This window comes from Tympanuchus pallidicinctus, unplaced genomic scaffold (genome assembly GCF_026119805.1).
Source record: "Tympanuchus pallidicinctus isolate F22 unplaced genomic scaffold, pur_lepc_1.0 scaffold13, whole genome shotgun sequence".
NCBI classification, from domain to species: Eukaryota; Metazoa; Chordata; class Aves; order Galliformes; family Phasianidae; genus Tympanuchus; species Tympanuchus pallidicinctus.
The window spans coordinates 6,660,112-6,687,815 of NW_026294648.1; the positions used below are offsets into that span (position 1 = coordinate 6,660,112).

Genomic DNA, 27,704 nt, shown 5'->3' on the forward strand with positions numbered 1-27,704 from the left:
CATCCAACGCCAATGTCAGCGGGTTGCAGAGGGCACGGCGGCTCAGCTCCACGGACGGGCCAGGCGCGGATATCGAGTCTGAGTGCCCGGAAAGGCTTGAATTAAGGCAAGAAAGTAGATACTGCGACTGGTACCGCGTGAGCGGCCCCGCACGGTGGTGAGGAAGCTGTTCTGTGGAGACAGATCAGCTGGTCACACCCGCGGGCTCGTTCCAGAGGAGGCGCCGTCGCACCCCGCTCGGTGCCCGCTCCTGCCGGCAGGGGGCGCCATAGCGCCGCGCCGCGCCCAATCCCGCCCGCCCGCCGCCAGGCCGCTCAGCCGAGCTCCGAGCGCCGCCGCGCAGCCGGTGCCCGCTGCGGGCGGGCCGAGGATGGCCCTGTCGCGGGGGCTGCGCTGCTGCCAGCGGGCGTTCGCCTGGGTGCCCGTCCTCATCATCACCCTCGTCGTCCTCTGGTCCTACTACGCCTACGTCTGCGAGCTGTGCCTGAGTGAGGGGCGGGTCGTGAGACGGGGGGGGGGGGGAGCGCGGCCGCGCCGGGCCTCGGGCTCAGCCGCCCGGTGCCTCCGTGCAGGTGCCGCGGGCGCGGCGGGGCGGGTCGGGTCGGGTCAGGTCAGCGCGGAGCACAGGCGAAACAGTTGGCTTTTCTCCCCTTCTGTATTCGCTTTGAGCCGCGCGGCGGCAGCAGCAGCAGCAGGTGTGGGCGCCGGCCGCGCAGTGCAGCTCGGGCTGAGGGCACCGGGTGGAGAGCGAAGGGCGGCGGGCGGGAGAGGGAGGGGAGCGCCCCGCGGCCTCTGCCCGCCCCCAGCAGCCCGGCTGCGAGCAGCACGGGCGGCGCTCTGCCGGTCCGTCAGTCCGGTAAATGCGGGCGCCAGTTCCCGGAGCAACAGCGTAAGCTGTGATGTGTCGGCTTCCGGTGTGGCACGGCAGGCTCACACCGTTAGCCCTTATTGCTTTGGCAGCCCTATTGCTTTTTGGAGCGGGCGAAGAGCAGCTTCTGTGATCCGTCTCAGCGAGCGGTAGAGTGAGAGCCCCTAGTGTTCCGTGATATTCTGTGGCATCTCTGCAATTGCTGGCCGTTTCTTTCCAAATCCACGTGGAATGGTTCCCCGGATGCCTGAAGGTACCCGGCAGCTCTGCAGCTGCTGGCCAGGCTGTGGGACAAACAAATCAGAAAAGCTTCTGGTCTGTTGAAGGACACTCTGATTGCAGTGCCGTGGAATTGCAGTAGTGCTTAACACTGCTTGACTCCGGGTCGCAGTGCAGCTGGTAGAAAAGGCTCTGCTGAATTAGATGGGATTTGGATTGGGATTGTGTTATTCTGCAGATACGCATTAGGCTGGCAGGAGCCCAGCGTGCGGCCTGGGGTCACATCTTGCAGCCGCTGCTCTGCCCTCACTTGTCTGCTTTTGCCTTGTCATTCTCTCTCAGGCATTTCGTTTGCACATGCAGATATAATCTCTGCAGAAGTCAAAAAGAGTAAATGAAGTCTTTTAGGAATCAAACCTTGATTCTTGGCATGTGCAGGTACCTGACAACCAGTGCTCAGGGCTTCCTTTCTGTCCAAGTTCTGAACACCGTCTGTTGCTGTTTTAGCAGTTGCAGGCATGCAAATAGTAGCCACGTGATTTTAATTTTTGATCTTTATCTTTAGTTGTGCTGAGGGCTGGAAACAGTGTGGAGTGATGTATCTAAATGGGGACTATAAGAAAGCAGGGGACAGACTCTTTAGCGGAGTCTCTTGTAATTGGACAAGGGGAAATGGTTTCAAACTAAAAGAAGGGAGATTTAGGCTGGATATAAGAGTGAGTTTTTTTACAGTAAGAGCAGTGAGGCACTGGCACAGGTTGCCCAGGGAGGTGGTGGTGCGCCATCCCTGGAGACACTCAAGGTCAGGCTGGACTGGGCTCTGAGCACCAGATGGAGCTGTAGGTGTCCCTGCTCATTGCTGGGATGTTGGGCTGATGGCCTTTAGGGCTCCCTTCCAACTCAAGTGATTCTATTATTCTTTGTCCTGAGGTAGCTCACAGTACTGGGATTGGAACTTCAGCCACTGGTGTGGGCAACAGCTGACACTCCAGAGGGGACTGTGGTTCTGTGCCAGGTTGGTGGTTGCTGTACCAGTAAGAGCAAGAACTTGGGATAAAAGCTTGTATGCAGTCTTTGCTTTGGAGTTTGCTCTTTTCTTGAGCAAATTAGGAAGGCTGTGCAGCTATTACAACATGGATTGCTGGAGGGAACAAAGCAGTATTTATGAAAAGCTCATGTGCATTTCAGAGGTTGATTTGCAACAAGTGAAAGGAAATGCTAAAGTTTTCTAGGTATCTTGATGGTGCAGTACACAGCAAATATTTTGTTTCTTCTTGTTTACGTTTTTATGTGTCAAACAGCTTGCAGATTAAAATTGTTTGTTAGCACGGTTTTGAGAAAAGCTACTTTTGTTAGCTAAGGCTGTGATCCCCCATCGCTTCCAGCCTGGCAAGGTCTGAGTGAAGGCTCAGCCCAGGAAGGTGCTGTCAGTTGCTGTTCAGCAAGGTGACCTTCCCCTCCTTCTGTAAGGTCACTGTGGCCACCACAGCCTTATCTTTTCTGTTCAGTTTGGACAGTGACCCACCAGAAGGCCACTGGTGTTGGTAGGCTCTGTGCAGCACGCATGGCTGCTTGCTCCAGGTACTTCTACTAGCAGAGACTGTCAGGATTGCAGCCAAGAGAGGAAGAGTTGTGAAATGTCTGTTAGTAGGGGTGATAGAAACAGTTGTGTCATTATAGGGCATCCATCTTTCCATCTCTGCTGACTGAACAGAGCCAAGGCAATTTCTCATTTTTATTTATGCAGAACTGAGTGCAGCATGGTTTACTGTGAACTATTGAGGCTAGCAGGAAGCAGGCTGATAAGTTGCAACTTGGTTGCTGAAGGTGCAACTTGGGCAGGTGCTGGAAGAACCTGCTTATCTGGTCAGCAGCAGGGCACCATATGTGCAAAATTTATATCTATTTTATAACAAGGGAAAATACAGCAAAGGTAACAGTGATTGAAACATCTGATGTCATCTGTGAGTAAACAAAGAACTATTAGGGATGCTTTCAGTGTGAGACTTTTCTTGTCTGCTCTGTTGAAATGGAACTGTTTGTTGTTGTTGTTTTTCTAAAACAAACGTATTTAAAATAGAAACATCATTTGGCACAAACATACCTGAGATTCCTATTCGCTCTGTAAGCATGTTTTTTTCTTTTTCAGTTACTCTCAGCAACCCTGCAGAAAAAGGTATGCACGTTTTATTTATAGTTCAGTCTTTGTGTAGAAAACAAATAAACAAACAAAACAACAAACCAGAGCACCCAGCAATGGTTCTCAAGCTTAACATGCTTTTGTAGCGTTCCGTGCCTGTAGTTGCACATCGTTGTGCTGTAACTTTGGGATGCAGTGGGAGATGCCCCTGTTCAGTCTCAGTGTACGAACAACACCACGAAAAGGCTGCAAGCCCTTTCACTCTTTCTTGTTTTCACTTGAGAGATGTCCCAGTACTTGAAACAGTTACAGAGGAGCTGTGGAAAGCACGGTGTTGATGATCATCCAGCAGAAAGTAGTCATTGCCAGGTATAGTTGCACATCTCCAGGCCAGCTTCCTGTGACGGGCGCTATGCTGCTTGATCAACACCACTGAATGGTTGCAAGATTTCTCTCCTTAAATATTGATTTAAATCAACTGAGCTCCATCTGCGTGTGGGATGAGGATTGCATCTCAGAATGATGAGCTGTCGTTGATTCGTGTGATCAGTTCCACATCCCGGCACATCACTCTGAGAAACTCTCAAAGCTGTGTTTGGCCTCTGTATACCAATTGCATTTTCAGTCAGTCTGTGTAGTTGGAAGTGCTTGCATGTAGACTTATCTTTTTACATGCGGTAGTTCAATCTTAATTTGCTAGAGTTTGAAGATTAAGTGAAGCAGATAAAATGGAGATGATGTGATTATATAGCATGTTTAGATAAAACTGTCTTCTAATTGATGTGTTTTAGTCAGAAATAATTGAACAGTTTGTGTAGCTCAAGGATTGCTCTGCTTTGACTTTTTGCAGCACCCTATGCCTCAGGAATCCAAAGGCTTTGCAATCAAGTTTGTATATTAAGATTGCTCGGAGTCAGGCTGGGGTCCACATTTCATCCAGCAGCTTATTGTGCTTTCTCAGTAATCACAAGATTACTCCTCCTTACTTTGAGGGATGCTTTCCTGTTTTGTTTTATTGTATCAACTGTGGCAAATTTAAAAGACGTTGAATAAGAGATCTGATTTTTCTGGTGATGAAAAGCTCCGCTAGAGTTCTTTTCAAATGTCCTAAGTGGTGAAAAATACATCACATGGGTGAGCATTGCACTACAGTAAAGTACTGTGGATGGAAGCGTGTTCCATGCAGCCGAACCCCAGACCTGGAGATTCTGTGCTGCTCAGCAGCAGCCAAGTCTGCTGTGCCCTGCGGGGTGATCTCCCATAGCTGTCTTCCTCCTCATTCCTACAAGTGGCTTGGGTGAAGATGGGGAAGTGTGTGTGGTGGGTAATTCCTAACTACAGCTGCAGCTCCCTGAAATTCTGCTGTCCTCTTGGCCGTAAGGTTTAGCTGTGTTCTAATACTGGCTGCTAGTAGAAGTCTTCCTTTTTTCCCCATTTTTGTGTAACTGTTGTGAAAGATTGGAATTATGCCCATCATAAGCAAAACTTTTGCGAAGTCACTGTTCTGCTCTTGTTTTTTTGTTTTTTGTTTTTTGTTTTAGTGGCCTATCTTATAATATTCCATATTCTCTTTGTGCTCTTTGTGTGGACATATTGGAAGTCTATTTTTACTCTCCCGGTTCAGCCAGGCAAAAAGGTAAGAATCCCAGCACTTCCCGTTCATTGCAGAGTGAAAGCAGGGTGCTAAAGAAAACTCAAAAATCCTACAGTCAAATTGATCTGCACAACTGATTGGTTTTGCTGAGGAGATGGAAAGGGACTTAAAGTGACCTGAAGACTGAGTCCTTTACTGTTCTGAGAATTCTTTGACAACCCACAGAGCAGGATTTAAATCAGACATGGTTATTACTGTGTCTATTCTATTACTGCTCTGTTACTAGAGCAATAGAATAGGGTGATGTTTGTGTGGCACTTCCAATATACGTTGCCATAATTCGATCCCAATCACAAGAATATAATTTCAGTGTTAGCAATAGAAAACTGTAGGTTGGACGGGTTCTTGCTCATAAGGAGAGTGCTTAGGATGTTCTTTTCACTGTTATTAAAGTTATTCATGAAAAAAGGTAGTCTGAAGCAGCAGCAGTGGCAGCAGTTCCAAATGTGTTGTTTTGTGATCTTAATTTCACTTCTGCAATTCTTTTGGATGCATTGCGCAGTGTGCTGCCTGTCTGTCCATCCCTTATTTCTCACACCTTTTCCCTTTGGAGTAGTCCTGTTAGAAGGAGTGGGAGACAAAATGTTTCTAGTCTTGCCTGTATTTGAGAAACCGTCTCCGCTCCCCATGAGTAACTGCTTCTCTCATGACTTCTGCTTCCAGTACCACATGTCCTACGCTGACAAAGAACGCTATGAAAATGAAGAAAGGCCAGAGGTGCAGAGGCAAATTCTTGCTGAAATTGCGAGGAAGCTGCCAGTGTATACGAGAACGGGGAGTGGAGGTCAGCAAAGCAGAGAGCTCTGTTGCTCTGAATCTAATCAAGCAGACTAAAGTAGCATGTGCTAGCAGTGAACACTGTACGGTCAGCCTGATGCCACCGCATACACTGCATGGTTCTTGTACTCAGAATTTTGTGTCTTATCTGTCAGGTTTTATGTTTGGGAAAACAAAAAGGCTCTGAGACTGCAGCGCATCTTCACTGGAGTAGTGTGTTCTGGCTTTGAGAGCAAGATGCTGTCCTTTGTACTTACAATTCAGCAGCCTACTCCCATTGTCTTAGTTTAGTAATAGTAATGATAGCATAATACCAAAATCTGTAGTGATTTTTACTTAAGATGGAGTCTAGCTTAGAGATTCAGGGTGTAAGGTCCAAAAATCCGTTGATGGAATTGTTCTGTGATGAAATGCATACTGCACTCCTTTCAGAGCTTCAGGGAAATCCATGTTCAGGTTGGAGGCTCTGACCTATTTGCTTCTGGCAAACAAGCCAAAGAATTCTGAAGTAAAGAACTGCAGTTATCAAAACGGAATGTATTTAAAGTCTGGGTAAATCTAGAAGCTGGGTGGAGGTGTGTACAGTTTTCTTTTATTGCTTTTATGCTGATCATAAGCTTTACAGTGAGGGTTCCCTAAGTCTGCTGGTCTCTATAAGAACTATGAACATTGCTTATCTAATTATGACCTGCAGATGTACTCATCTTTTAAAATGTTAAAGGAAAGAACATGCATATTTTGAAAAAGAGCTGAGTGCTAATATGAAAAAAAATAAACAAAAACCACATACAAAAAAACCCCACTTATATTGTTTGGTATTAATGTGTCTTTAATTTCAGGTATTCGATTCTGTGATAGATGCCAGCTGATAAAACCAGATCGTTGCCACCACTGTTCTGTTTGTGCTATGTAAGTTGATGGGTTGTTTTTCACTGAAGTTATGTGAGTTGTGAATAACAAAACTGTAGTGGTTGGAAATGACCTCTAGAGATCATCATGTCCAACCCCCCTGCAAAGCAGGCTTCCTACAGCACAGAAAAAGTGAAGTTGTTCACACACCTTTTGATTGTAAAGGTTCCTCTGTTCCAGCTCGTCAGCAGTGTATTTGCACTAGCATGTGTCCCTGAAGTGTTTGCAATTCCCACACCTACAAATTTGTGAACATTAAGTTGATAGAAAGCTTAATATCTAGTGAAAGATATTTCATATATCAGCAATAACTGATTGCCTGTAGCAGGTCAAAATAAAGTGTGATTTTTCACTTTTTATCACGTTGGGCCTTTTCATGTGGTGTTTGGCAGAAGTTTTAAGTGCCGTGGGCAGAAACCATCCTCATTGGTTTATCGTGCAGGACACCAAAGTCATCTTTAGATCGTGAAAAAGTAATCAGTGTTCCATCTTAAAATGGTACCTACTTTAAAAAACATCAGTGAGGGAGTGTCATCCTGCGCTTGGGTCGTGTGGAAATCTGACCCATCCCAGAAATACAAAACATCTCACAGCCTTTTGCTATTGATCTGCAGTTGGCAAATCACTACCAAACACAACTCATCAGTTTTTCTTTTTTTGCCCTCGTGCAGGTGTGTCCTAAAGATGGATCATCACTGCCCATGGTATGTTCTAGATCGTGGTTTGTCATTTTCTGGAAAAGGGGGCTATTTAAATCCATTTCTTTCATAGAATGGTTTCTATGTGCCTCTTTCACTTCAGACCATGTACCTCTACATTGGGAGACTTATAAAATATTAAATGTATGTTATTTTTGAAAGACAAATCATTCACATTCTCTCTATTAACAGTGTGTAAAAGACAGTTGTGTAGATGTAATTTAAAACCCAACTGCCAATTCCATCTTACTGTTCAAACTGTAAAGGAACTTCAACTTAGCCTTTAGTTTTGGTGATATAATTGAGCATGCTGTTGGTGGTTGCATCAGTAGTATTTGCCTGGTTTGTTTCTGAATTGATGCCTGCCCACTTGTGCGTGGCAAAGTTTGTGTAGAATGATTCCTGGATACGTGAAGTTTATTTTTTTTTTGAGAATTGCTGTCACTAAATCTCTTAAACTCCTTTTTTATAAAGAAAGGAAAATCTCAGAAATGAAAAGTAATGCAGACGGTTCCCCACCTGAACATCTGTAATGTTCTTAAAATTAGAGGGTTTTTAGAACCTAATTTATGAGACAAATGCCTCCTATCTTTTCTGCACTCCCTTGCTGTTTGTTGGAGTTGCCCTGCTTGGAGAATTGTAGTGAAATTTGTTTGGTTTGTGTTGTATGTAACCAAACAAGTGGTGAGTCTGGCTCCTGAGCTTTGCGCACCAATAGAAGGTAACAGAAATTCCAGATCTGATTACCTCTGCAGACAAGAAACGAGTAATTAGGAACCGCCTCTGCGACAAATTCACCAGTGGTGCCAGCTTTAAATAAGATTCAGAAATACAAACTGTGCTTTTACTTGGCAGAACAAATTTTCAAGTGAGAAGCTGACAGGTTTCAGCTCTGTTTCATTTCGACGCTAAGGGGAGCTATTTATTAATGAAATTGTGTTGTGTAATCGCGAGGCTTAGTAACCTCCATCCTGCCCAGTGTAGTATTCATTGTGTTACGACTGTGTGCTGTATATATCCTGATTCCAACTCTGCTTTTCTTCTCCAGGGTGAATAACTGCATTGGATTCTCTAACTACAAATTCTTTCTACTCTTCTTAGCCTATTCTCTGTTGTATTGCTTGTATATTGCTGCAACAGTCTTCAAATATTTCATTAAGTATTGGACAGTAAGTCTGGAATCTGTTTTTTTTTCATCTTCTGAGTATGGTGGGATTTAGTCACTACAATTTTGCTTTCAGTCAAAGGAGGGGCTGTCTTAGTTCCATATGTGGGGTTTTTTGTTTTTCTTCTGCAGCCTTTATTTGAATTTAACTTCCAGTATGTCTGAAATGCACAAAGAAAATCATCTTCAGGAATTTCTCTTTGTAGAGTTAGCTTCTGGAGAAAGAAGTTATTTCCTTTTCTTATACAAATGTGTTCAAACATACGCATCTCAAATTCTTTTGAAATTTATCACAAGTTTATTAGCTTAAAAAATTCAAATGTCATTCAGAAGAAGACACATTTCACCGAATGGGAGCTCAGGATTGCTGTCTATAAAAATATTCTGGTGGTTTTCCAACATACGCTGGGGTGTATCATCAGATATACCACCAAAGTCAGAGGCGTTGCACAGGATAAGCACAGCTTGAGCTGGGTTAGACTAACCTTAGACATGAATGTGGTTAATTTTCCCAAATCCCAATACAGCTGTTGTTGGCTGGCCAGACCTCCTCGTTTTAAGATACAAGCAAAAAGCAAAAGCCATTAACAACAGATTTCTCCTAGATATGGAAAGAGTTATCTTCTAGGTAGAAATTCTTAGCTGTCAACATTCAGTGTTTTTTAAGTGGTTACAAGAATACCTCCTGTGTATTTCTGTCTTATACCAGGAAGCCATTAATTGTGGGTGGGTGGTTTTCTTTTATGTTGTTTCCTGAACTGCCTGGGCATATTTCTTTCCACTTTGTGTGTATTGTTGTTTTAAAGATTAGGCCCATTGCCCTTAGGGGAAGAGCAAATAAAGAGGTGCAGAGTGCAGAGCCTGGAGTTGCTACCATACTGCTTACAGTAACTGATGGTCTTCAGACTTTCGAAGAATATCAGTTCTCTGCTCTGATCCCACAGTGTAACATCCTGGCACTGATCTGTACATATATACTGAGCAACGCCAAAAAAAGTTCATTTTCTAATTCCCATATTGTTCTTTGCTTAATATAAAGTTGGCTGAAATAAAGCATGCTTCTTACGCAGTTATCAGTTATTATTTGTATGCAGGCAGTGCCAGCTGGCAGCTCCAATAGAGACTGCCCTTGTATCTCTTTACACCTTTTGCTTTAATGTCCCCTGTGCTGCTAACCCTGTATGGCACTGTTTAAGTAACTTCACTTTGCTGTGCATTAACTTTGTAATTTCTGGTTTTTAAACAGCTAATCACCTACATAAAGTGCCTCTTGTGATACTCATAAGGCAGTAGCAGGAATTATTAGTAATGCTAAGAAAGGCACAGAGTCTTCAATTCTCTGACATGTGCTGTGCATAAGCTGAGAAGTAATCTTTTTCATCTTTGGGATACTCACAGCCCATCTGTAGGTGTATGCTTATGAAGATCTCTGGCACTTTACTCTTCTAACACAGAAGGAAATGGAGTGTCTCTTCTGCTTTCAGGATCCTGCTTGGTTTTCGACTTTTCCAAACCGTATCTACTCAGATCTAACTTTACTTGATTGATACAGCTGTGGAAAAGCTCACGTTTTTGGCCATCCCCTATATTGGAAGTGGTGCAGTATTTAATGTATGCACAGAGCATTCAGCAAAATGGAAATGAGACTTTCAAGAGCTTGTCCCTGCCTATTGCACTGTGGATACAAAACATTCTGGTGCCCAGGTGGGAAGCTGACTGTACTGACTCTGTTGCATACAAAAGGTATCAAAACACCACTCCTTCAGCTTTGGTTGGGAATGGGAAAGGAATGGGGTCATTTCTCCATTGTCTCTTTGTGCTCTTTATTGTAAGGTGCAACATTTTTAAAATAAATTTGATACAACAAAAAAGGAGTTTTAAAGGATAGCTTCACTAGGAACAAATAATGTCCAGCTCTTATTTGTTCTTATCACTTGTCCTGTGCTGATCTTTTTTTGTTGTTTTTTTTTTCTAGGGTGAACTGACCAATGGACGTTCCAAATTTCATATCCTTTTCCTTCTCTTTCTGGCGGTTATGTTCTTTGTTAGCCTCATGTTTCTGTTTGGCTACCATTGCTGGCTTGTCAGTAGGAACAGATCTACTTTAGGTAAGGCTCTTGTGTCTTCTTTAGGGGAGATGCAGTATTAAGTGCTGCTATATGAAGGGAGAGGGGGAAAAGAACACACATTTTTGGTCTATTTCTGTATATTCCTGTTGGCTTATGAGGGGAGGAGGATGTAGGGCACTGGAGCAATACTGTAGAAATTTATCACTGCAAATAAGCTGTGTTTCTAACTGGTGTGATGAAAGTTTTGTAAGGGAAACTAGAGCCTTAAAATACAAGTGTCTAATTATGCATGTGCATAACTACGTTTGCTGTGAAATGAGTGTGGCTTTTCAGGAGTAATGGTTGCTTATGCTAGAGTGCATTCTAAGACAGCCAAAAAAAGCTGGGAAAAACGATGTCCATCCTCACTGACAAAGACAAAGAAATTAGGACTACAAAATTATACCAATGAAACAAAGGTCTCGACCAGCATGGTTTTATCGAGTGATTTCTTTTTCTTTCCTCAGCTAAGTCTTTTATTTCTTAAACATTTTTGGATGAAGTTCTGTAAGAAAACACAGAGACAAGAATTTAAGCAAATACTCAGATTTTGTATAATTATTAACTTTTAAACTCGTTTTGATGGTCACTGAAGCTCATCCAGCCCAAAACATCAGACCTCTGCAGCAGCTTAGAAGGCAGATGAAATTGTTTCTAGTGCCCTCTAGATTCTCCTCCCCCCTTTTCCTTTTACTAATTTTATTTCTCATCGTGACAGAGGCTCAGTCTGTGCATGGTTCTTTCCAGTGCTTGTTCATTATATCGTTAATGAATGAGTCGATTTAAATCCCCAGTGCCACTTCTGAAATATGCATTTAAGACCGACCTACTTAATTCTGCATGTTTTTATTTAGAAATTTCTACCCACTGAAGTTCAGCAAGTTTCATGCAAAGGTCTTTTAACTCTCCTCTGTAGATCAGTCTGTTTGATTATTTCATACAGTTGTGTGCAGGACCAAATTCCTACCTTCAGTTTGAAAGTCTTGCAGTCTTGCCAAAAAATGAAAACCCTTTGTATCTTTGTAATGCTAGTTTGTAATCTGGCAAATCCTGCTCACTTCAGGTGCCTGCAATGTACAGTCTGTTTCAGTGTAGTTGGCATTGATTTTCTTTTTTTTCTCTGACATTATATCTATACGTAGAGGCTTTCTCAACTCCAGTATTTCAGAATGGCCCGGATAAAAATGGATTCAATCTTGGCTTTGTAAAAAATCTTCAGCAAGTGTTTGGAGAAGAAAAAAAGCTGTGGTTACTACCTATTGCCTCCAGGTAAGGAATAATCAAGTCCGTGCAAAAAGTTGATACAAGGGATTGACTTCTAAATCTCTAATACAGCCTTGTATATGATGGCAGTGACTTTGTGGCTTGGCTGCTCTTGCACATTGCTGTAAAAACACCAGCCAGCACAGTCTGTGCTAATCCTGTACACAAGAAGTCTGGAAGTGAAAGTTTTCTGCCAGGTAAATGCACTGCACAGGGTGTTTGATCTTTCTGGACTCCTGTGACTTGTGGATAGATGTTCATTTAGAGATGCTGGGTTTTTTGTCTTTCAGCCTCCTATGACTGAAACAGTTTATGCTGCTTAATTTAGGGGAAGATGGTTTTTGGCACTTAATAGACTTACTTAATAGTACTTAATAGACTTACTTAATAGACTTTACTTAATAGTAAAGTATACTCAAATTGCTTTAGTTATTGGACACAATGTAAAGTAACTACTGAGCACAGCAAGTCACAACTTTTTCAAGTAGTGGTGTGTAAGTTTAAGACCAGGTTGCATCCCAATTGCCATCTGTTTTTTGTTGTCAGTGAGAAAAGATCAGCAAAGCAAACCTTTCCATTAATGAAAAACATTGACATGCAAGTCAGAGGCACATTACCAGTGAGCATAGTAATTCTGGAGAGAACACCCAGCTAACTGAGCTTGGGTGAAGGAAAAGATCTGATGGTTTCATCAGAAGAGAAAGGCACTTCAGCGAACTTGTAGCTCCTCTACACTGCTGGAATGTGGGTGTTGTGGAATGGAGAAGAGCAAACTGTAACATCTGGTTTTTAACTTTTCTTGTTTACACTACATGAATTTGAATTTCAATCATTTGCTTGATATCCAGACATGTGAACTCATAGTTTGTAAAGTGTAACAAAAACAACTTTTGCAATTTTAGAATTTTGCAGAGGGTTTTCTTTCCATGTTGTCTACAGCTAAGTCTCACCTGTCCTTCAATGACACTTCACTAAGATTGGGAATATATTCTACTTGGCATCATTTGAATGTGGAAGTGTAATTTCTGCCCTGAAGAGTCGATGGTATAAATGGATAAGATGGGTATCATCATTCCTTAAACATAAACGTTTTCCTCAGTCTCCCCTCGCTTCTAGCTGGCCACAAGTTTTTTCCTTTATGTCTGAGGAACCTGATCAAGTTAGGAATGTAAATTCTGCTGAAATCACTTCATTTGGACTGCAGGTTTTAACTTTCAGTCTCTGAAGAGTTTGCAGGAATTCAGGTTTGAAACTGCTCACTGGTGATATTTGGTATCTCAGTTGGCTCAAGAAATAAATACAGTGCTTTTCGAAACTTCATAACATATGAAGTAAATATCAGATGTTTGGGTGAAAGAAAACTTTGTTTGCAAATAAAAAGGTAGAAATTATAATCCTTGAGAATTGCTTGCTATTATTCACAGCATCTTTCTCGGTCTTTTGCTATGCAGCCAGGGTGATGGACATTTTTTTCCAATGAGAGCTTTGTGTGAAGCTCAGAATCCTCTTCTGTCAAATGAAGAGCAGTGGGAAGATGACGGAATAGATGAGGAGCCTCATGGTAAGGTAGCCCTGAAGGAAATGAGTTGTGTCTTGACCTCAGTGACTAATGCATGAATAACAACAGCTAATCAAATGAAAAAAAAGCATTGGCTAAATCACTAAGTGTCTCTGACTTGACTAATGAATACAGACTGAAAATAAGCCCTACTTTGAAGCCAGTTCCTTTTTTTTAATGTAGTTGTGGCTTTGTACTTACAATTAAATGTACTCAGAGGTTGTTACTTAGATGTTGCAGACAGGAATTGAAATCTCCACAAACAGGGTGTATTTATGTGTAAATGCCCTTGTATGCAGCACGGTTACTGTAGGCATGAGGTTGTTTCTATAAAAATGAAAAGACCAGTATTTTATGTGCATTTATCCACTGAAAGTTTGAGTATGCATGCAAGCACCCAAATGTGGTTTTACATTTAGCTACTTCATACTTTGTTTGTTCACCCTTAGTACAGTAGTAGAGAAATTCATTTGGTGTTGATGCTGTAACATCTGTGGGTTAGACAGTACCTAGCTACGTGCTACATCATCTTCATAAAATAAACATATGCAATTCTGGGTGAACTGCCTTGTTTATGCAGTAGATTGGATCCATTTCCAAAATGGTTATGTACGTTTTACCCTATGAATATCCTATTAGGAAAAGGACCTTATATGTGAATCCATTCTTTGATTTTTGCTAAATACATCCAAAATTACTTCAATGACTTATTGCAGTTCTCTGATCAATTACTGTTCTCTGCTTGAACTTGAGGTGATATTTGTTTGGGGTTTTTTACATATTTATCATCAAACCTTTGGTCTTTGGAGAATACAATATGTATCAGAATATCAGGGTTAATGTTAGAGACAGTGTTCAAGAGTTCAAAATCCTGCCACAAAGTTAAGCAAGAGCTCGTGTTTGGTTATATTTTTAAGGACCAAGGATGCCATCCAGATTTATAGTAATAACAATAACACTGACAGCAACTCTACTGCACCAATATAGTAAATATAAGAAGGAACTGTAAGAAAGAAAGGAACAGACTCTTTAGCAAGGTCTGTTATGATAGGACAAGGGGAAAGGTTTCAAACTAAAAGTGGGGAGATTTAGACTGGATGTAAGGAAGAAGTTTTTTATAATCAAGGTGGTGAGGGACTGGCACAGGTTGCCCAGGGAGGTGATGGTGCCCCATCCCTGGAGACACTCAAGGTCAGGCTTCACGAGGCTCTGAGCACCTGAGGGAGCTGGAGGTGTCCCTCATTGCAGGGGGTTGGACCAGGTGGCCCTTAGGGCTCCCTTCCAACTCAATGATTCTATGAAAGACAATTAGATACTCTTAAAAGAAATACCATAATTGCACTGTTCTTTTCATTTTTACAGAACGGTGGAAGTATGGCTGATCTTTAGTTTACAGTAATTAGCACATCAAGCGAGTGTATTTTTTGAACCAGATACTGCTGCTGTACTGTTCAGAGACACTGTTTCCATGGTCATTTTATTGCTTCAGAATGGCTTTCAGAAACTGTGCAATAACATTCCCTGTCATGGTATACTTTTTAATGATACGAGCACAGCATATGTGTAGGAACCCATGAGGAAACCAACATTCTTGGTTAAAAGGGGAAGCAAGACTTTTCCATGTGACTTTTTGTACACGTGTGCAGTACTGTGTGACGAGCTGTTTCATCCAAGCAGCACGCTATTTGCACTCCAGTCTCTGGTTAGGTCTTACTGGCAGCTGTTCTTTCAAGTTACTCCACTGCAAAATAAACAACCTGTGGTTTTTCCAAGGCTTGCTGCATATACTGCTGGGAAAATGTACTCTCCAGGATTTCATGACTAGATCTGAAGAGATTCATTTCAGTTTTACTTCAGATAAACTGCTTTAATTAGTTAGTGTTTGTGTGCTAGAAAACTATCTGTTCTTCCTGTTTTGTTCAGTATATTTTGGCAGTGATAAGGTAACACAAGTTGACTGCAAAAATAACAGAATATGGTGTCTCTGTGTATTACATATGATGCTTAAAATTTCCTTCAGAAATTAATCTGAAGCTCTTCAAGTTTTACAAAGCATAAAAACTCTCTGAATAAAAAAATCCGTAACTATGAACATGTTTGACAGTGATATGAGCTTTGGCCAAGTCAGATCCCAGAATCTGGACTTGGAGCTTAGATGAAGTTCCACATTTTGTAGTGCTTGTGAAATAGCTGGTCTTTGTCAGTGTGAAAAATGATTTGCAATTTTACTCCAAGAGCCTGTAAAACTGTAACAGTAGTAGAATTAGAATGTCGTACTGTCTCATAAAAGCCAACCTGAGACAGAATAAAGACACAAAAGTTAGAAAATGGGCTGAGCACACATTCTTGAATGGATGGCTAGCTATCAGTGTATGGTTCACAACTGGATGCTGCTGTGGGTCTTGGAGCAGCTCACAGTAGAAAGGCAGCTTTCAGCCTGTCCACAATTCAGCATCACAAGCACAGTGAGGCACATGAGCTTTCAGCAAAAAGCTTGGTAGCAGACAGGGATGCCCAAATGTTGCACTCTGCAGGTTTTGTGTCTCTCATGACCCCCAGGTAGGTTCACAGTTAATTCAATAACAACAATTCAATATGTAAAATATTTTTGTTTAATTTGTTTTCAAATACAACTCTTGGAGCTTTTTCTCTGGACTCATTAATGTTCTGTTCTCCCTGTGCAGATAAGAAATGTGTGCTTGTCATTTTTATCATTATAAAAGATGCTTTTGGGGAGGGAGAGATGTATAAGGACAGGTACCAGGTCGGTTCTTTTTCCTGCCATCTGGATGTTCATCACCTAGACAAAGCAAGAGCTGAGTAAACACAAAAGTTCAGATATGGGAGCTGCGACTGTTTAGTCTGGAGAAGAGGAGGCTCAGGATAGACCTCATAGATCTGTACAAAAAACAGATTGTGGTGAGGTGGGGGTGGTCTCTTCTCCCATGTAAATAGGGATAGGATGAGAAGGAGTGGCCTCAAGTTGCACCAGGGGAAGTTCAGGTTGGATATTAGGAAAAACTTCTCCAAAAAAGTGGTCAGGTGCTAGAATGGGTTGCCCAAGGAGGTGGTTGAGTCACCATCCCTGGAGGCGCTCAAGAAATGATTAGATATTGTACTAAAGGACATGGTTCAGAAGTGAAATACTGGTGGTAGGTGGACTGGATGATCTCGGAGGTCTTTTCCAACCTTGGTGATTCTGTGATTGTGCAATTTCAGTCCTGCAGTCTTAGGAGATTGCACTGCCAGCTGCATCAGGTTCAGAATAATAACCAGCTGTTCTCTTGTATTTCAGAGGAGTCTGTCTCCTGGAGTTCCACCTCTAATTGCTCATGCAACTGTTATATAGTAGGAGAAGAGAAGGTTATCCTCATCAGTCCCTCACTCCATGCAGAAATTTGCTCATGCAGAAGTGTGAGCGAACTGCCATAGAAATAATGAAAAGGGCAGAGTGCAGAAGTTCGGTTAAGCACCTGTGTTGTTCTCCTCCCCAGTTGCATTATTGCACTGTATTACTTCCACTCTACTTATTTTGTGTCTGCATGAAGACGTTTTAAAATCAGGTCGCATAGATACCAGGGTTGATGAACATAAGGGGACGTGGAGATTCCTGAGGAGCAAACAAGCCCAACTGAAAGCAAGGAGGTGAGGCAGCTTCATCGTGGGCTATTTGCACAACATGGCTTAAGTTGGAGGGAACCTTATTGATTGTCTAGGTCCAACCCATGGGCTGGTTGCCCCCCACCAGATCAGGCTGCCTGGGGTCCCATCCAACCTAGAACATCTCCAGGGATGGGTCATCCACAATTCTCTTAGCAGCCAACATCAGGGCCTCACTGCTCTCTGGGTAAACATTTTTTTCCTGTCATCTAATCTAAATCTCCACTCTTAGTTTGAAGTCATTCCCCCTTGTCCTGTTACAGTAAAACCATGTAAAAAGTTGGTCCTCCTCCTGCTTATTAACTCCCTTAAAGTACTGGAATGCTTCGGTGAGGTCTTCCCGTAGCCTTCTCCAGACTGAATAAACCCAAATCCCTCAAGCTTTCCTTGAAGAAGAAATGCTCCAGCCCTTTGATCATCTTCGTGGCCCTCCTCTGAACCCATTCCAACAGCTCTTACATCTTTCTTTTGCTGGGGGCTTCAGATCCGGATGCAGTACTCAAGATGGTGCCTCTCAAGGGCACAGTTTTCTCATTTTCTTCATTTTATCCACAAGGTTGTTCTTTTTTCAAATATTTAAGTGTGTCCTTACAGTTTGGGTTTCTGTTACGTGTACCTTGACTTGCTAAGGTTTTCAGTCTTTCATTTAGATGGGAAAAAGTATTGTGGGGAACTTTTTTTTTCATTTCTTAGTGAGAGACTGAAAGCACCTGCTTCCAAAGACATACTAAATTGATTTTTTTACAGATTTATTAATGCTCATCTCTTATTCACGGGCATCTGTTTAATCTGTCTAGCCAGAGTGCTACTCCAAATCATAAGCTGGCAGCTTATAAGGTTATCATTTTTTCAAAGAATTCATCTATAATACATTTGACGTGTTGGTTGAGGATGTGGATGTGTCAGTACTGTGAATGCTTGCACTCTTTGTCTCGTGGAGCTCAGGATAGCACAGCCATTTCTGTACATTTATAGCAACATCTCTTACAGTGATTAATAATTTAATTATATGTTTCATTTTAGCTTGTACAAAAGGCTTGGATGTGAATCAAATCTTTCCCAAATTGTTCTCTCTCCAAAAATTTGTTATCTGTAGTAAGTTACATGTTTCCAGCAGAAGCCAACATATCCTGAGCAATAGGTGGAAGCTGATGATCTCTCTTAATGCCGATGAAGCTTCAGGTATCTGAAGGCATCTGCTTTGAATTTCAATTCAAATTGGTAGGAGCCTAATTAAAGGAGCGACATGTCCTGAGATACCAGCTAATTTGGCAGAGCAATCCTTTGAGCAGAGAAGTCATCTGTTGTGATTGTAAGGATTATATTTCTGTCCATCGAGAAATTTTAAAAGCTGCTTAGATGTTGGAAGAGAGCAGAGGTGGCTCAGGGAATAAAGCAGTGCATTGTGCGACGCAGTAAACGCAGACAGAAGGCTGGATTTGCATCTCTGGATTTCAGGCGTGATTTAAACATCTAAACTGTGTCTGGCAGAAGATGAACATAAAGCAAAGCTAAACCCTGTGTCAGTGACTGCATTCTAATTTTAAATTGTGAAGGAGAACCTGCAGAGGAATCTGCATCAGTTTAACCAAATTCGTGGGTAAATATATTTAGCAAAACCAATATGGTTTAAGCAGTCAGAGGAACAACTCTAAAGATATACGTGTGGGAATTAGATCTTTTTCCTACAGGTCTTGCATGTTTTCAGGGTTTTGTTGGGTGCCTTTTAATTCTGTGGTTTGTTTGGGTGATTTTTCTGTTTGTTTGGGTTTTGTTGGTTTTTTGCCTTGGTTTTTTTGTTTTTTTTTTTTTGATTAGGCAGTTTGTTTCACTTAACCATGCAGGTGTGGAAAGGCACGAGACGATAATCTCCCTCATTCTTAGGCAGGCTCTGAAGATAGATCTACATATAGATTACACGTAGATTTGCATACAGATTTCTTGGGAATTATTGTGCATTAATTACGGTCAAAATACAGTTCTGCAGTAGAGCAAAGTGTAATTATTGCCTGCAATTAGCAGGATGCTATTTCCAGTAAATATGAAGTAGGAGCTGCTTTCAGACCAGTTGCTATTTCAAACGGTCTACAAGTAGTTGCAGACTGCCATTAGATTGACCCCGAACTGCTGCTTCACCAGATTAACCATGCCTGACTGCCTCCATCTCTCTCTGTAAGTTCACAGTAGAAATTTCTGTTCTGCCTTCCTGTGGCTGACATCTGATCTGAACTACTTTCAGATTTCCAATTGATTTGAATTGCATTCATTTTTTTATTCTGCAAGTGAAAACGTTTAGGAATAAAATATCGTGAACGTGTGATATATTCCACATAGTGGTACATTACTGTGTGTTAGTGTATTGTCATGTGTTTCTACCACTTCTGTACTAATGCAGCTGTATTCAGAGAAGATGATTTCCTGGTTCATTAAGCTCTCGTGCCCTCACTCCTTTCTGACAGAAGGGTTTGGGGAGAATGCACTGTAGAGGGAAATGATGTTTTTCTTGTTTTCTCACCACTGCTTTTTTTCTTTTTTGGTAAGGCATCAGCAAATGAAGTGCTCTAAGCTTAAGAGTGTCCAGATTACATCTCGCACAATAGAAGTAAAGCAATATAATTTTCTGATCAGAATGGTCTGAAATGTTTCATTAAAATAGAAAGATTTTTATTTGTCGTAGCAGCTTTACAATTTGTGATACGGTTATGAAACAGATGAAGCCAATAATAAAGTAATCTCTCTTAAAAAACTGCCATTCAGTTAGCTCTGACAAGCGATTGCCTAATTTCTTTGCAGTGATTCTTTAAAACAGTCTCCCACATTTAGTGACAAATATATTTGTAGTGAGAAAGACAGATTTCCTTATCTAACTACTTTGTCTTTCATTGTATAGATTCTGGTGAAGCTGCGTCCCTTGCCATAGAAAGGGAGACATAGCGGTTTGAAAACGACAGCAGTAGAAGGCTTGTTCAGAAAGGTCAGTATTTCTTTGTTATCTTCAAAACAGCTGCTCTGCAGGGAATCTGGTAGGTAACCTGGAACAGATTTTGATTTTAGCAGTCACCTACCTCTCATGGCATTTGGCAGTCATTTAACACTTCAAAGGCTTTGGTGCAGCTGTGCGCCCATGGAGGGGCAGATGCTCCTTTGCCACAATATCGTGTTGATGAAACCATGCATGGTAGTATTTCACCAGTATGTTCAGAAATACATTGTTTAAGAGAACCTAACAAAAAATAGTGGTAGCCCTGGGCTGTATGTTTGAGTGTTTTGCACAAGAGCCAAAAGCAGTTTGTAAGGGAAGATACACACCCTGCAGCTCCTATGGTAAATGCAGCAGGACTTATTCTTTCCCCTAAGCTGTTCGGTTACAAGAATGGGAGTCTGTTCTGTGCTTCATGAAAGGTGTGGGAAGGTGGAGATACAATCTTGAAAGAAAGAAACCGAGGTTGAGAACAACCACACTGTGTGCTCCACGTGTTTGGGAATAAATGAAAGTAGCTTGTAGTGCCCACATCAGCCATTATTCTATTTGTTTTTCTTCATTCTTAAGAAACTTGGATACAAAGATAATCTGGTTTGTAGAAGGTGTTGCTGCCAGAGCATTAATACAGAACAGTAATTTGTTCTGACTTTCAAAGCTGTGGGGAAGTATCCTGAATATGTACTCCTGCATTAAGCTGCAGACAGTGTCCTCTTTGGTCACTGTGAGGTATTTCCACAGTGGAGTACTGCTGACCAAGATTCCCTGGGTATCTTCTACTATCCCTCTTGCAGGAGGTGGAGTAGTTAGGTAGAACTTGTCTACTTGCTCTGGGCAAAAGCTCGCTTGATCTTGATTTTCAGTACGAATACAGACCATGAAAGCAGGGCCTCACGATCCTTCTGATCCCTAAAAAGGATCCTTCACAATCCGTAAATAACTCGGTGTTGTATGGTAAAGCTGTGTGATCCACTGCTTAGTTCTGCACATTAGTAGAACAACTTGGGATTTTTACAAATGGGCTTCTTGCACACTGTAGATGCAATTCCATTTTTTGCCACTGAGAAAAAAAATAAAAATGGTGTTTCTTCTGTAGGTAGCCGTTGAGAACTATATATTGCCATTCCACTCAGAGTGAAAAGGTAGCATTTTCCCTGTGATTCTGCATGGCTTTAAAATGATGTTGAAAGTTGGGATTAGAAGACACGTACTCTTCATCAAATCAGTGTTTACACTGCATGTTTTTCTTCATTTACGTTTCAGCTTCCCTCTCAGGAGTCAACATCCCTTCTCTCTGCATGGAATTCAGTTTTGAGAGGCAGAAGAAAAGTGGATCTTTAAGATGTAAAAGCATCAAGAAGTATCATTTGATTGGAATCTGCATTCTAGAGTGCTTCTCCAGAAATCCTGCAATCCAGATGTTTCAAGGCTTTATAAGTTGAAGTTATGGAGTGAACAGAACAGTTTTACAGAGTGATTCTGGCCAATCTTCTTTGGCCTGCTCTCTTTATTTTATAAATAATATATATTTTTTATTCAAAATAGGTTTAAAAAAAAAGTATTGATGCGAGTGCGTTTCCAAAGGCCTTTTCGTTTTGCAAGCATCAGGGACTTGAGTTCTCAAAATTCTTCCAAGCCATAATATTCTTGGGGATGGTATTTACACTGAGACTGATGCTCTAACCTCCTCAGCCAGGTGGCGTTTTCTAATATGTTTAAAGTTCTGAGTCTGTTCCACTCAGTGAGATACAGATTCACTTAAATTTGGCACTAAATTGATAGTTGATACATTTGTGTTGAAAGAAAAAGCACTGAATGTGTATATATACATGTGCAACTGTGTATGGAAACGGAACAATCACGTTGCCAGTATCAAGATTCAAGAATATTGTGGCCACAGATGCTTTTTTTTCTGGGGCAGTGTAAATATCTTACAGTTTGAGTTACAGTGCCCTTCAGTCCTGCTTAGTTACCTAAAGCGCAAACAGGAATCTTAGGCAGCTCAAGGTGCATTAATTCCTAGGGCTAAAAGGACAGTGTTTGCATGGTAATTAGAGCATTATCAACTCGTTCCCAGGCCCCTGTTCCAAGGAAAATCTTGTTTGTGAAATCAGAAAGGAAGATGTAGATTTGAAGCACAGGAGTTGGAAATGTGTGCTGAATATTTAGCTCCAACAGTCGCGCTTGGAGTGTCTGTTCCACAAAGGTGATTTCAGCCCCATAACACTGAACTTGTGATGTACTGAATTATCTCATACTTCCTCAGTAGATGTATTGAGTGATATTTAAAAGGTTTTTCAGGACCAAGAGGTGATTAGATTCTTTATTTTGCTCCATTTGCAATTAGAGGAATGTATTGTTATTCTTACTGTGAGGAATGGAACTGAGAATTTGCTGGCAGGATTATATGTATTTTTCTAGATCCAAGTCACTATTTTATCTGCATGATTTAGAGCTGGCAACTCCATCTCTCGTGTTGGAACAAGGTGCATGTTTGCTGAATTGGTATACTACTTTTAAGATCGTTTGTTAGCATTTTCTATCCTGGTTTTCTGTTTGTTCTCCAGCCCGTTTGTATCTGCTTTAACAACAGAAGCAGTTGTCATGAGAAATCATCTGATCTAAGTATCTGTTGGTGACAAAGGCCTTGGCTGCAGATTAAGACTCCTCTGTTTCCTCTGTCGTGCTACCAGTGGCAGTATGTTAGTGGCACAGAAGAGACACGTGGAGATGTTTTGTTGATGAGTAGATGTTTAACTGCAGGATATAAACCGTGCCCTTTGGACGTGGCGTTTTATACATCAGGCTGTACTTAGGAGTAGCACAGGCAATAGACTCAGCAAAACTGCTACTGCTGAGGTTTAGTTCTCAGAAATTAGGGTGAGTTCTCCCTGTCTAACTTATTCTCCTTTTTCCTCAGAGTTCTATGGAACGTTCTTGGAGTGTCCCTACTTTGGCTGCTTTGGTTGGGTGGTTCTGTCACCAGGTGGCTGTTGACCACTGAAACTATTTTTCTTGTTAAATCTCAACCCGCATTTCTTGTGAATGAATCTCGTGCTCAGATTTAAGCTGTGAAAGGCAGCACTAGAATTGATCACATCGTTTCTAGTAAAATGTATTCTGGAGGTGGATCATGCAAGGGAAGTGCCAGTTATTTGCTGTAGGAAGTGTGTAGGAATTTAGCACTGTTACTTGTGTATTTGTGCCTTTAAAACTCTAAATTCCTTGTATATAAATCAGGAGGATAAATTGCTGACTGTTCCATTCTGCCAGCTGAAGTGTGATTTTCAGATAGGAATATCAGAGCTGTGTGAAGCTGTGTGGATTTACAAGGGTTTTCTGAGCAGGATCTTGTGTCCTTTTGAGGTTTGGTTCTGTATACAGCCCTGTCATTATTTTAATGCCATTTCTCTGCCAAGCAAAGCAGCAGAAAAGCTACCTAAAAGAACTGTGGACTGCATCCCCACCATCTGTCTAGATGCAGCACTGTTCATTAGTTAGTAAGTAAAATCCATTTTTGTCTTGTGGTTATTATTGAAACAGATATCTTTATGATAATGCAGCTATCCAGTTCAGATTTAGAAGCAGCTTTAAAAGTTTCTAACTACCTAAACGATGCTTTGGCATCTGTCCCCATCTTGCTCTTATTAAATGGACTTGCTCATAGTTAGTTGTGGCAAATTCTCCTTTTTCTTAAAAGCAGCTCAGATGCACAAACACTCCTGCAGGTAAAAGTGATCAACAGTGTGATAGCTCAGGGCCACTTCAGTATCTGCACCACTCAGGTTTTTGAATGCTTCAGGATGGAATGTGAAACTGAAGGAGAAAAAACTCTGGTGTGTTTGAGTGACTGAACAAACTCCATTTTGTTCTCTTCTGCTTAATTGAAAGACATATACTTGCTCTGCTAATTGCACTGTGTATGCTGAATTCCAGGGCAGTCGGTGCTGTGCTTTAACCTGGCAGCAGCTCAGCACCATAGAGCCACTTGCTCACACCCTCCCAGTGGGATGGGGGACAGAAATGTGAAAAAACCCAACCAAACAAAAAACAACAACAACAAAAAAACGAAGTAGAACTCATGGATCGAGATACAAATTATATATTAAGAAAAGGAAGAGGAAAAAAGCATGACAGTAATGATAATTATAGATATATCATCAGTCTCTGAGCAGCAGCTGCCCGCTCAGCCAATTCCCCATGATTTTTCCAGGTTTTTTCCACTATATGATGCTATATGATATGCTATATCCATTTGGCTAGTTGAGATCAGCTGTTGTGGTTCTGTCCCCTCACTGTCAGGACAATTCAAGGAGTAGAGAAGCTGAAAGGTCCTTAGCTCCATGCAGCACTGCTCAGCAGCAACTAAACATCAGTGTTCTATCAGCACTGCTGTTCTCCTAAAGCCAAACACTGCATCGTGACAGACACTACGAAGGAAAAATCAACTCTATCCCCACTGATAGCAGAACAGTCGTGCAGCTCCTCTGCCTCCCAGGGTCAGAGCTGATGCAGAAAGCTGCAGTGAGAATTCTGGGAGGTGTTCACCAAAGCTGTAAGTGAGCAGCTGGATCCCTGCAGGAAAAACTGTTTCTCCAGATATTGCTGCTGAGATCTGTTTGCTCCATGCATTACTGCAGCTGATGCTTCAAACGTCACTGCAGATGACCTAATAAGGAGAACACTGTTTTTTTCACTTCACATTTTTGGGCTTTAAGAAACATGTTAGTTAGAGATCTGGGCAGTATAAAAGCAGTGATTTTGACTGCGCCTCCTGCTACCTATGACTTTAAAGCTGGGTTCCTATTTAGTTTATTATTTCACTTTATTTTCTTAGATTCTGTACTAAAGTTGCATACAAAGAATGTAGTATATGCAAGTTCTGCCAGGTCTGCTAGGTAAGTGCACTGGGAAACAAATGCTTCAGGCTGTCTGCAGGCACTGCTGCAGGTAACAGAGCAGCTGAAGTGTTCAGCTGAGTGCACGTACCTCTTGGATGGGTAAAATGCATTTCCACTTTCACTGGTACGTGGGCTCGGTCTGTGTGATACATTGTGGAAGAGGCCCAAAGTAACTTCTGTCCTCAGTGAGTATCAGACTGCCAGGAATTGTAGAAGCATCTGTCTGTGGAGAACAATGGTGCTGGCCTAGCTTGGTGTAGTCAAGGGAGGTGGGAGAGCACTCTGTGTTGCCAGCAGGCTGCGGGCACAGCAGTGCTTGGTGCCTGTGGATGACACACCTTGCCTTTGGCCTTTCATGGTCTCTATTTGAGCTTTTTACAAATGCTTCCTATCGTGGGAGTGAGAACTTTTCCAAGTGGGTGCCATCATGTGAAAGAAAGAATTCTCTTGCTGGATTGCACTGTTGTACCTGCTGCCCTGTCTTATCCCTGTTCTCTTAGGCTAACGCTCCAAAATAATTCACCACTAACAGCCACCTCCTCACCTCTCCCATCTCTCCCATTTACATTCAGGTAGGCTATATTCTTAGAGAAGGCATCACATTGATGCCTCTGCGGATTGTATTGTGCAAAGTCCTATCTTTGGTTGGTGAGTGCTGTCCAGGGAATTAGGACTGTGGTAAGCATCACTGCACTGCACCTTTTTTCTCTTGCTGAATCAGAACAGTGTTTTTGGAGTAGAAGATGGTTGTATTCCTCTGATCAAGGAGTAGTACTGTTTGTGTTAGTAAGCTGTACTAGTGCATGTAGTGTATTGTAGCTGATGGGGCCGGGAAGCTTTTTAATAGCACTACAGCAATGAATGTTTACTTCCTGGAACAAGCCAGAAGTGTGATTCAGCAAAATCTGTAAGAGCTGTAGTTTTTATATTCTGTATGCTGGACTGAAAGCACAACTTAGTAGTTAGTTACAAAACTTAATGTGTAAACTCTGTAACATAATATGAATGTAAAATGTCAGGGAAAAGTAGAAACTAACCTTTTCTTCCCCCTAGTTAGATATAAAGGAAGATGTGTTGCAATGCATTCAGGGACCAGCTGCCTCCGATGCAGTCGATAAGCCAGCAGCACAGATTTGCTGTTTGCATAGCTGGCTCAATCATGAGAGTGTTGAATTAGCAGGCTAAGGAGGTACTGTTGATGTTGTTTATTAAGCCAGAATTAATTAACTCAGAGTCACATTTTCATTTCCGTGACTCTTCTGGTACAAAGTTTCAAAATTGATCCATACTACTTGAAAATAGCTTGATTTTATTGATATTTTTCCAATTCTGTCAGCTTCTGTTTTGTTACAAAGCACTTGTTCTGAAGCCACCAATTAAAGCATCTCCATGGTAGAGTGGCTTTTTTCATTAAAGTAACGGCCTGTCAAACAGTTGGGCTGTGATGAGCATGTCCAGGCTGTGGCATTATGATGTACCCTTCCTGCTTAACGCTTATTTCCTTTTCTGGTAATTAACATTGAGAACTGTGCCTGCCCTTAGTTTTGTTCTTGCTCTACTTCTTCTCTTTTCCCTTTTGCTCTTCCTCCTGAATATGTAGTTGAAATATCTCAGCTTTCAGCTGTTCATGCGGTTTTGTTTGGATACTAACAAGGGGAGTGGTGTCACTTTGAACAGCTGGGCCGTGTATTTTATTTGTAATAATCTTCATGTTCGTCAGGGACTGATTTGTGATTCCTTGTGTTCAGCTTGCTTTGCTCAGAGCAACTTTCTGCACTGCTTCGCTGTTTCCTAAAAATCTTTGTTTTGTAGCTTCCATTTGAATTGTAAACCATATGAAGTAAAATGTAAGTTTACTTTTCTAGTATGAGCACATAAGCTGGTTATGCCTTCATGCTGCTTGAAATGTGTATTTTTTCTGCATAAGGTTTTAGGATTTACAGCAGTATTTGCTAAAGCTTTAGTGAATAACAACCACTGTTTTATTCAAAAAAAAAAAAAAAAAAGTAGGTTTCTGTTAAGAAAAAAAAAAGGATAAAGGGATCATCCTTGGTTCTTATTTCAACTGTGCTTAAAAAAACAAACAAACACAATTGGTTGCATCAAATGCTAATATCAAACAGCTGATGTAAATCAGAGGTGTTACACCTGCTGGCATTTCTGTCATCTCAGGACTTATTGGGCTTAAACTTCTTGCTGGGTCTACAGGAAGCGCAGGGAGGAAAAAATGTGTTTGTCCTCTCTGTCTCCTTTCTGAACTGGAGCTGTGTGCTGCACTCCTCAGATCACCACTCTCCTCTCTAAGAGAAATGAGATTCCATGGTTTTTTGAAAACGTTGGCCTATTTTCTTTTCCCTGCCTGTTCCTGGAGGACCCAGGATGTGCACAAGCATCAGATTCTTGTATCAGCATCTGACATCGTGCTGATGTAATGAAGCTCCTGGGTTGGTGTGGATGTGGCCTCCAGGCAGGAGCAGAGGAGGTATTTCTGGCTCAGAGGTTACGTGAGGAGGTAGGTGGGACTGTTGTGCACACTGATACATGTCTCAACCTGAGCTATTCCAACTGATTTGGGATTGCAGTGTTGGAGCTGAGAGCCTCCAGTGCTCCCTGTCCCAGCTTCCCTCTGGCTACTAACATAGAAAACAGAGAAGTTGCTGTAAATTACTCTTTCTGTTCAGCTGCTCTTCAGCTGGGAATCATTTGTCTGATTTGAAAATGGGTAACTCAAAGATAAAACTTAATTAACTCTCAGGATTAGATTTCAAATCTCTGTATGTTAGAATTCAGCATTAGAAGCTGTT

General features: G+C 41.7%; 1 protein-coding gene across 1 annotated transcript; it reads left to right on the forward strand.

The window, feature by feature from the left end:
• The first annotated feature begins 307 nt into the window (after positions 1 to 307).
• Positions 308 to 26,993, forward strand: ZDHHC15 (zinc finger DHHC-type palmitoyltransferase 15). Its single transcript, XM_052672731.1, has 12 exons — positions 308 to 488; positions 3,237 to 3,263; positions 4,769 to 4,863; positions 5,545 to 5,665; positions 6,498 to 6,567; positions 7,239 to 7,271; positions 8,314 to 8,434; positions 10,406 to 10,538; positions 11,681 to 11,807; positions 13,253 to 13,362; positions 19,910 to 19,993; positions 21,263 to 26,993. Exons 1-11 carry the CDS (start codon positions 371 to 373, stop codon positions 19,951 to 19,953), a joined length of 999 nt encoding a protein of 332 aa, XP_052528691.1. The 5' UTR covers positions 308 to 370; the 3' UTR covers positions 19,954 to 19,993; positions 21,263 to 26,993.
• The last annotated feature ends 711 nt before the right edge of the window (positions 26,994 to 27,704 follow it).

Coding starts and splice junctions, on each gene's coding strand:
- ZDHHC15 (XM_052672731.1), top strand. CDS start 371: ATGGCCCTGTCGCGGGGGCTGCGCTGCTGCCAGCGGGCGTTCGCCTGG. Junction 4,864..5,544: donor CGGTTCAGCCAGGCAAAAAG/GTAAGAATCCCA, acceptor TTCTGCTTCCAG/TACCACATGTCCTACGCTGA. Junction 8,435..10,405: donor ATTTCATTAAGTATTGGACA/GTAAGTCTGGAA, acceptor TTTTTTTTCTAG/GGTGAACTGACCAATGGACG.